Source organism: Fringilla coelebs (assembly GCF_963513975.1).
Source record: "Fringilla coelebs genome assembly, chromosome: 7".
Classification (NCBI taxonomy): Eukaryota; Metazoa; Chordata; class Aves; order Passeriformes; family Fringillidae; genus Fringilla; species Fringilla coelebs.
The window spans coordinates 16,767,808-16,777,534 of NC_140035.1; the positions used below are offsets into that span (position 1 = coordinate 16,767,808).

General features: G+C 56.4%; 1 protein-coding gene across 1 annotated transcript; it reads left to right on the top strand.

The window, feature by feature from the left end:
- Positions 1-320: 320 nt before the first annotated feature.
- On the top strand, positions 321-7,073 carry TBR1 (T-box brain transcription factor 1; the record flags this gene model as incomplete). Its single annotated transcript, XM_084209391.1, has 6 exons — positions 321-1,663; positions 2,105-2,259; positions 2,592-2,713; positions 3,058-3,216; positions 4,073-4,134; positions 6,230-7,073. Exons 1-6 carry the CDS (start codon positions 972-974, stop codon positions 7,071-7,073), a joined length of 2,034 nt encoding a protein of 677 aa, XP_084065517.1. The 5' UTR covers positions 321-971.
- Between the last annotated feature and the right edge of the window lie 2,654 nt (positions 7,074-9,727).

Genomic DNA, 9,727 nt, shown 5'->3' on the forward strand with positions numbered 1-9,727 from the left:
AACGAAATCCGGAGACGGATGGGGAGGTGGACGCCCTCCACGCTGTTTTGCTGATAATCTCAGGCATTACGGCTTCCAGATAAAATATTTATTTACTAAAGAACCCGTAAACATCGCGGCAAATACATTAGGGCACTTCGGCTGTGGGGCTTATGATTATTTCAGAAGTTAAAAGAGATGATACGCGGCCACTGTCAGCGGGGACGGAGGGTGTATTTTCCCCCGCGAAACAGGCACGGGTGGGAAGGGTGGGGGCGATGCGCCGGGGAATCGCTCAGAAGAGCTGGGGGAGAGGGACTGCGCCCCGCCGGGGACAAACCGCGGGGGTGAGCTGAGGGCAGCGGCCGCCGAGCCCCGCGCTCCCTCGCGATCGCTCCCCAAAGTGCCCAGGACCCGCTCTTCTCCCTGACGCACAAAGGTGGGGTACACGCGCGCAATATTTGGGGAATCGCAGGGCTCGGATTTATTTTCCAGCCGTAGTCAAAAAAAAAAAAAAAAAAAAAAAGCTAGAAAGGTCACATAATAATGAGCTCTCACAGCAAACACACTATTCCCTTCCCCCTTTTCCTTCCTTCTATCTCACAATAAAATCATCTCCTTCAATTTGCCATGATCGTCGCGACCAGGAGCCAGGTGATTATCCTAATTAATGTCTATCTAATTAAATTACTGTCAGCGGTTAACCAATGGCAGAAGCCGTTTCATCCTCTCCACAAGCAGCAAGATCAAAAGTGAGTCTTTCCTGATTGCTGCATAGTGTCAATTGGCCAATCTCTTCTCCCTGGGAAGGAAGGAAAAAAAAAAAAAAAAAAAAAAAAAAAAAAAAAAAAAAAAGTAAATCAAACGTTTGGGAAGCATTTGGTAGATGAAGTGCTTTCTGCCTAGTGTGGGTCCCAGGATGTCTAGCTTCTGATACTAGGAAGCCCTTTCAGATCCAGGGACTGAAGGGTTATTACTGTGGTGCTAGAGCTATGCAGCTGGAGCATTGTCTTTCTCCCTCTATCATGCTCTCCAAGAAATTTCTCAATGTGAGCAGCAGTTACCCACATGCAGGCGGATCTGAGCTTGCCTTGCATGATCATCCCATTATCTCGACCACTGACAACCTGGAGAGAAGTTCACCTTTGAAAAAAATTACCAGGGGGATGACGAATCAGTCAGATACAGACAATTTTCCTGACTCCAAGGACACACCAGGGGACGTCCAGAGAAATAAACTCTCTCCCGTCTTGGACGGGGTCTCTGAGCTTCGTCACAGTTTCGATGGATCTGCTGCAGATCGCTATCTGCTCTCTCAGTCCAGCCAGCCCCAGTCTGCTGCCTCTGCTCCTAGTACCATGTTCCCTTATCCCAGCCAGCATGGACCTGCTCACCCAGCCTTCTCCATCGCCAGCCCCAGCCGCTACATGGCTCATCATCCTGTGATCACCAACGGAGCTTATAACAGCCTCTTGTCCAACTCTTCTCCGCAAGGCTACCCCACGGCGGGCTACCCGTACCCCCAGCAGTATGGCCATTCCTACCAAGGGGCACCTTTCTACCAGTTCTCCTCCACCCAGCCGGGGCTGGTTCCCGGCAAGGCTCAGGTCTACCTGTGCAACAGGCCACTCTGGCTGAAATTTCACCGGCACCAGACGGAGATGATCATCACGAAGCAGGGAAGGTAAGCCACCGCGCGGACCTTTCCGGGTGTCGGGGCTGAGCCGCGGACTTCGCCGGGAGAGCCGCCCGGAGCCTCCGCCGCCCCGGCGGAGCCGTCCCCCCGTCACCGGGGCCCCTGCCCTGGTCGCCGGGAGCTCCGGTGCGGGTTCCCGCCGGAGTCGGTTCCCGCCGGAGCCGGTCCCCGCCGGGGCAGCCCTCTCTGCCTCCCCGCAAGTTCCCGCGCCCGCTGCACTCAGCCCTTCCCCGCGGAAAGCTCGGCACTCCGGGAAGGGGGCTTCTTTGGATTTTTATTTCCCAGTCGCTATCGGGAGCCGAGAGGATAAAGCACAACGGCTGGGTGCTCCGCGTGTGCCTGTCGCTGCCGATTGCTTGCTTTCCTTCTTCCCTTTATTTTTCTTTTTTTTCCCCTTTTCTTTTTTTTCCTTTTTTTTTTTTTTTATAGGCGCATGTTCCCTTTCCTAAGCTTTAATATTTCTGGTCTCGACCCTACGGCTCACTACAATATTTTTGTGGATGTAATTTTGGCGGACCCCAATCACTGGAGATTTCAGGGAGGCAAATGGGTTCCTTGCGGCAAGGCGGACACCAATGTACAAGGCAAGTTCCTCCAATTAACACTTTTCCCGACACATATGTAGGTGAGAATGATTAATTAATGCCTTTGCGGACTGGCTCTGGCGACTTCTTAAACGCAAATGGGCCAACGATGTTTTTTTTTTTTTTTAATAGAAAATAAAGAGGGTGGAGGAGAAAGTAAAAGGTGTTCGGAAAAAGCTGTTTTAATCCTTTTCGTTTAAAATGAAGGGAGTTTTGGCAGAAAAATATTGTCCACTTAACGGGGTTCTTCACCTTCGTGTGCGGATGTAGCAGCAGAACCGGGGTACAGGCGAGAACTGTGATGTGGTTGTGTTTTTTGTTGTTTTGCTTAGGAAACCGAGTGTATATGCATCCCGACTCCCCCAACACGGGAGCCCACTGGATGCGTCAGGAAATCTCCTTTGGGAAACTAAAACTTACAAACAATAAAGGAGCATCAAACAACAACGGGCAGGTCAGTGGGGGAGCGCAGACGCTGCCAGAATTATTTTTATTTCTTCAGTTAAAATCCTACCGTTTTCGAAAGGACGTGTATTTTTTTTTTTTTTTTTAGATCGTGTCGTTAGGTGAAAATAAAAGGGGGGTGGTGGTGAGAAAGTCCTCCCATTTCATTTTGCCACGGGCCTCGTCGGCCCTGAGCGCGTTGCCCGAGCTGACACTGCTGTCCGGTGCGGCCGGGGAAGTCCGCAACCGTCCCGGGGAGGCGGCGGCCAGCGGGTATCGCTCTCCTCGTCCTTCTCGCTCTAATTTCTTCTTTTCTCCCCGCGTCCCCCTCCCTCCTTTTGCCATGCCTGACAGATGGTGGTTTTGCAGTCCCTTCACAAGTACCAACCTCGCTTGCATGTGGTGGAGGTGAACGAAGACGGGACGGAGGATACCAACCAGCCGGGCAGAGTGCAGACATTCACGTTCCCCGAGACGCAGTTCATTGCCGTCACCGCCTACCAAAACACCGATGTAAAGATCTCCCTGGTTTATTCCCCTCGCGGTCCCCCCGCTCCCTGCAAGGCAGCCCACCAGGGATGGCCCGGCTGCTGCCCACCCTATCCCGGGTCTCCGGCGCCGGGAGATGGGGCTCCCTGTTCCCCACTCTGTGCCAGCCCTCCCTGGCCATCCCGAGGGCGGCCGCAGCCGCTCGGGCCGCCTTCGCCTCAGGAGCCCCCTCCGGGCGCCCGCAGCGGCATCGCCCTCCCTGCCAGGATGGGCGCGATCCTGCCCCTCTGCCCGGGGCTGGGCGCTGGCCCGCAGCGTTTATCTCCCAGTCGGAAACAGCTTAGTTAGCTGTTAAGCTGTTAGCTTAAGCTTTAAGTCTGCAAAGATCAATTAACATCCTCATTGATTGCGCCGGGGGTGACGGAGCAACTTCCTCAAATTAAAAGCTCGTTAATGCCTGGTTGCGTTTCGGAGTGGTCTGGCTTTGCTACAGACTGGTGCCCCCTTTTCAAATGACATATGTTCAGTCCACATTCTCGCTTTAATTATTTTGCTGGATGCAAATGCAAACTCCTAGTTACCGTTCTGCGGTACGTTTTGCCTAATTTCTGGATTTCAGTATATTCATACCCATGCACTAGGAATGCTGAACACGTCTCAAAATATGGGGTTAAATATTGATTTTTTTCGTACTTTTTACAACAACCTAAATCATAAAATTAGACTGTGATGTCTATAAGCATGCCAGAGCTGATTTTTCATGGTTTAAAGGCAGGATGATTGACTAGAGTAAAGCTTGGTCCTTCAAAAACATGTTGGCTGCAGTAGGGTATATTTTTCAGGCTTTCACAACGTGTGCTCTGCTTCTCTCTTTCCCTAGATCACACAGCTGAAAATAGATCACAACCCTTTCGCAAAAGGATTCCGAGACAATTATGACACGTAAGTAAACCGGATTTTTACTACCCTTCTGCCGGCTGCACACACATGTCAAAGGGGGGAGATTTAGAATGAGGGCTGGCTCATTTCACACCGAGATGTGTAATGTCAGGCTTTGCTAGAGCCCTCCGGGCGTGAAGCACACGCCCGCTCCCGCACAGGGGCTGTCCCTGCGGCGGGGCCCTGCGCAGCCCTGAGGCCGCTGCCGCGCCTGGGGCCGCGCTGCCCGCACCCGAGTCCGCATCTCGCTTTGGCACTTGCGGCGGTTTTGTTGTTGGTTTTTCCTGGCACGTATCTTGGCGCCTCTTTCCAAGCTTCCGTTTCACTTGCGCGTAAGGGCTCCGAAAGAAGCACCGGAGCAGCAGGGGCTCGGTCCCCGGCAGCCCGCCGGGTCTGCATCATTCCGAGGTCCACAGAGCCGGGGTCCAGAGGGAAATGTCTTCGTCTCGTTCTGTTCTTCGCCGGAGTTGATTTTTTTCCCCCCTTCTCCCTTCTGGGTGGAGCTAAGGCCTCGGAAGTTTTAATCGCGGTTCTGCCTCTGCCCGTCCTCCTCCGAGGCGTCCCCAGCAGTCTGACCCCCGGCCTTGACGGCCGCGCCGCAGGCGGCTGGTGCCCCTCCGACTGCGGCTTCGGGGCGGCATCAAAGCTCGGCCACCGCCTTTCGCGGCCCTGGGGACAGAAATGGGGGTACCCGGCCTGCAGGCCCTGCAGGCAGCCTTCCCCTGGCCCGGGGTACGACCCGCCCGGCATCTCCCTGCCCAGCTTGGGGCAGCGGGAGGTGGCGGCCTCAGGGCTGCCCATACAACCCGGAGGAGCAGACGACAGGGATTTCTCCCGTCCCGCTGCAAGCTCCGGTCTGTGGGACGGGCCCCCGGCTTTGAGGAGGAAAACCATTTTCCTCTCCAAATTGTGGCGGGGAGCGGCCTCACTTGGCCTCGAGCGCCTCACCTCTGGGCGTATTTTAGGCGCCCACTTCAGCCTCTGCGCTGGACCGCGGTCCGGCAGCCGCCAGCCGCAGGCTTGCAGGGAAAGAGCGCAAACGACGGCCAGAGCTGAATTAGTGCGAGAGGGGCCCGGGGCCGAGCTCCAGCCCTCCCCAGGGAGCAGCCTAGGGTGCGGTCGCTTTCTCCAAGGGGCGGGGGTCGCCGAGGCTCTGGCGGGGAGCAGGTCCGCCACGGGGAGGGCGGCGGCGGTCCCTGGTGCCACAGAGGGCGGCAGCCGAGCCTGCCTGCTCTCCGGCAGCTCTGCGAGAGTATGTGCGGCCTTGGGAAAGGCCTTCGGCCCCAGCCAAAAGTGCTTTTCCCTCTTTGATAGGAAAAAAACTTTATAGGGCGTCACTTGAAAGGAGACGGGGGGGAGGGGGAAGCTTCAATGTTGTCTAGCACGTTGAATTTGTTTAAGGGCCAAGTTTATTTTGGATAAGAAATTCCAGGAGGCGTGGAGGGTTAATTAAAGCACAGTTTTAGCCTGAATTAAATACAGATAGTAGTTATTCATCCATTAAAGTTTTTATAATCGCAAATTGCAGCCCAGCATGGGAGAATTATATATAGGCCAAGCAGGGAACACTGGAAGTGTCTGGCTTTACATTTCCTACAGTAGGTGTTTAAAGATTAGCTTAATTTAAACTCAGTAAAATGTTGATGGTTCGTCTGTGACTCCCAATAATAAGTGTTAAACAGCCGATAGAATTCCGTAGTCTGCCACTCATGCAGCTCGCGGCAAATGACCGGGCTGGCTGCCTGTTGCACGTGTGGTGGGACCGGTCAACGTGTCACCGCGCGGGACTCCACGCTTTTGGGTTGTGGGTTCGGACCGGAGACAGGGATCTCAGCCCCGTCAAGGAATGGCCAACCGGTTCCGAAAGATTTGTTCTCCATGCTTGCCCCCGTCTTTCCTCTTCCCCGTTAAAGGCCCTCGGCGCTGCTGATGCCAGAGGCCAAGCCCGGAGAGGAGCTCAGGCTCCCGGGCAGGGCCGGAGCGCGCTGGGACCGCGCCGTCCCGTTCGTCCCCCGAGGGCCGCGTTCGGCCGGGTGCCGCGCCGAGGAGGGCGCCGGGCTGCGGCGGACACCCAGCTCTCTCCCCTTCTCTTGGGCAGGATCTACACGGGCTGCGACATGGACCGGCTGACGCCTTCCCCCAACGACTCGCCCCGCTCGCAGATCGTGCCCGGGGCCCGCTACGCCATGGCCGGCTCCTTCCTCCAGGACCAGTTCGTGAGTAACTACGCCAAGTCCCGCTTCCATCCCGGGGCAGGAGCCGGCCCGGGGCCCGGCGCCGACCGCAGCGTGCCCCACACCAACGGGCTGCTCTCCCCACAGCAAGCCGAGGACCCGGGGGCCCCCTCGCCGCAGCGCTGGTTCGTCGCCCCCGCCAACAACCGCCTCGACTTCGCCGCCTCCGCCTACGACACGGCCACCGACTTCGCCGGCAACGCGGCCACGCTGCTGTCCTACGCGGCCGCGGGCGTCAAGGCGCTGCCGCTGCAGGCGGCCGGCTGCGCCGGGCGGCCGCTGGGCTACTACGCCGACCCCTCGGGCTGGGGGGCCCGCAGCCCCCCGCAGTACTGCAGCAAGTCGGGCTCCGTGCTCTCCTGCTGGCCCAACAGCGCGGCGGCGGCGCGCATGGCCGCCGGCAACCCCTACCTGGGGGAGGAGGCGGAGAGCCTGGCCCCCGAGCGGTCCCCCTTGCCGGGCGCCGAGGACTCCAAGCCCAAAGATTTGTCCGACTCCAGCTGGATCGAGACGCCGTCGTCCATTAAGTCCATCGACTCATCCGATTCTGGGATTTACGAGCAGGCCAAAAGGAGGCGGATCTCCCCCTCGGACACCCCGGTGTCCGAGAGCTCCTCGCCCCTCAAGAGCGAGGTGCTTACCCAGCGGGACTGCGAAAAGACCTGCGCCAAGGACATCGGCTATTACGGCTTCTACTCGCACAGCTAGGCGCGGCCGCTGGCCCGCCGTCCTTTTGCACAATAACTCCTCCGCGTTAGCGCACTGACCCCCGCCCCTAGCTGCCCCATCCGTGCCCCGGCCCGGCAGGGAGGCAGGCAGGCAGGCTGAGCCGCGGCCGCCGCCGCCGCCTCCCCGCCCCGCTCCCCGCCCGGCCCGGTCCGGCGGCGCCCCGGGGGCGCGGGGGGCACTGCCGCACCGAAACCCACTGATCAGTAGGATGCTTAGACTCTCAAACCGTTCAGCGCTTCCTTCCTTTTACCACGGATGGATTCTAGGGGAAACAGTAATAGTGGGGAAAACAGCCTGTGAAATGCCTGTACATAGTATTTATTTTATTGTAACAGATTACCTTTCTTTGATTCGGTTTATTTATTTGTTTGGATTTTTTTTTGTTTTGTTTTCATCGTTAAGTCACAAAACTTAGATCCTGTTTAAATTTCTTTATCCCATTCCCTGCTCTTTGCTCCCTCTTCCTCGTGCCCCTCCCCAGGTAAACACTCTTCCTAAATGCCTCTGGAAATGTCAGTGGTCCATAGCTGTAGCAGCGGGTAATGGGTTTCTCACTTTCTCTCCAATTCCTCGCATGAAATAATTACGTGGTGCCCTGGGCTAACACAGCTAAGGAATAGCTCAGCTTCCCCTTCAAAAGAACAGAAATACGTCTCATAGGAAAGTCGATTAAAGGAGCATAACGCCTTCCGGAACCAAAATTAACTGCCTCTTATTTTTTCTTTGAAAGGAATAGCTCGAGATCAGCAATATTATTATTTTTGTGGAATCCCCTTTCCCCTGCCCCCAAGTGCCAAATCCATTACTGGTCCCTGCAGGTGCCAAATATGCTAACAAACTATTTTCAAATTTCTTTGCAGTTCCCCCGTCTTTCTTTATATTGCTGTAAATCTTTGTAATGAATAATCTAAAAAAAAAAAAAAAAAAAAGAAAAAAAAATGAAAAAAAGATATAGACGACTGAATTGTTGGTAACCATAGTGTAGTCCAGTGAAGATGAGTTGTGAGTTGTATATTTTACTGCATTTAGTTTTGGAATTGACTTTTTCATAAAGTAGCTAACCGAGATCTGACTTCCTGGGGAATCAAATGCACATCGAAAGAGTGATCATTCTTGTAAATCTCTTATTATACTATTGAAGGAGAAGTAATATCCCTCCAGGACTCCCTCCCCGGCGAAGCAGAATAATAAGTCTTCGAATTTTGAGTAGCAAATCTATACAATTAACGCATTTTTATATGGAAGAAAAAAAAAACCAATTACGAACTGAAATATGCATCGGGCTAAATATTCAGTCTAGATTACACTCGACGGGGAAATTTCCTAATAGAAATTCAGGGTCATAAACGTGTGTATATTTTTGACTCTTCTGTAAATCGAATGTTGTGATTTTTATATTTGTTCTGTTACGTCTGTGGAACTGAATAATTTATACCAGTACATGCTCCATTGAGAAATGTTTCGGTTTTTGCCCGTTTGTATCGTCTGTGTATAACAAGTAAAATAAACCTGGCAAAACGTTAACGTCGTGTTGGAAAAAGCACTTCGCCGATCTGCAAGTCAGGGATCGGGTGGCACCGCGGGGAAGGGGCTGGCGGGCTCGCTCGCTCTGGGCCCACCGCGAGGCTCTGGAGCGGGACTCCCGCCGCTGCTCTCCCTGACGGAGCCGGTCCGCTCGCCCCGCGTTTGTCCTTTTTTGGGGGGTGTGGAAAAGCGTAGGGGACAGCGCTTATACCGCGTGGCCAAGGGTGGAGGTTTGCAGTGGGTGAAAGAGGGAGATGAAACCCCGTCGGTTTTCAGAGGTTTATAATTATCCCTGTGTTTGACGCCTAAAAACCCTGACAGCACTTTGCAGGCGGGAGAGGCGGCTGGCGCGGGGCGGGAGAGGTGCCATCGCTGGCGGAGCAGAGGCGAGGGACGCAATGCTGCCCGCCTGCAGCCTCCCCTCGCCTTCCCAGGTCGGGGGCTGCCCTGGCGGAGCCCCACAGTGCCCCCAAGGCGGGGCCCCTTTCGGGGGAGCAGCTTGCCCCATGCGCGGGAGCGGAGCCCCCTTGCCTGCAGCACCACCTCTCCCTCTGCGACCTTCCCGGGACCCTGACCCCTGTAGAGACAACCACCTGTGGGCTTTAGGACAGGCGCCGGCCCGGCACCAGCGTGGACCGAGTCCGCAGGGGCTGGAGGGTAACAGGCCGGGCTTACTCTTGGTTCCGCGGTGCGGAGCTGTTCAGAGGTATTCTGTCCTGCCGCGGTATTGACGGGGGGCACCTGAGCACCCCAATTGCGTTCCGTCCCCTCCACGCCCGCCACGGTGCGGGCCCCGAGCGGGGCTCTGCGCGCCCAGCGCCTCCGCCGCCCTCGAGGGCCCGGGCGGCCGCCGACGTGTGCCGGCTGCGGGGAGCGGTGCCCGCCCCGCGGTGCCGTGGGGCTCAAGGCCCTGCCCCGGGACGCCCCGCGGAGAGAGGCCGTGGGGGCACTGCCCCCAGGACCGCCCCTCGGAGAAGCGCGGGCGGTGCGCCCCTTTCCCCGGCCGCCTCTTCCCAAGCGGCGGGGGCCGAGGCGCCGCACGCGTCCCCCCGCGCAGCGCCCGCACCTCTCCGCCTCCGGCGGGCCCCAGCCGCCCCCTCAGCGGCGCC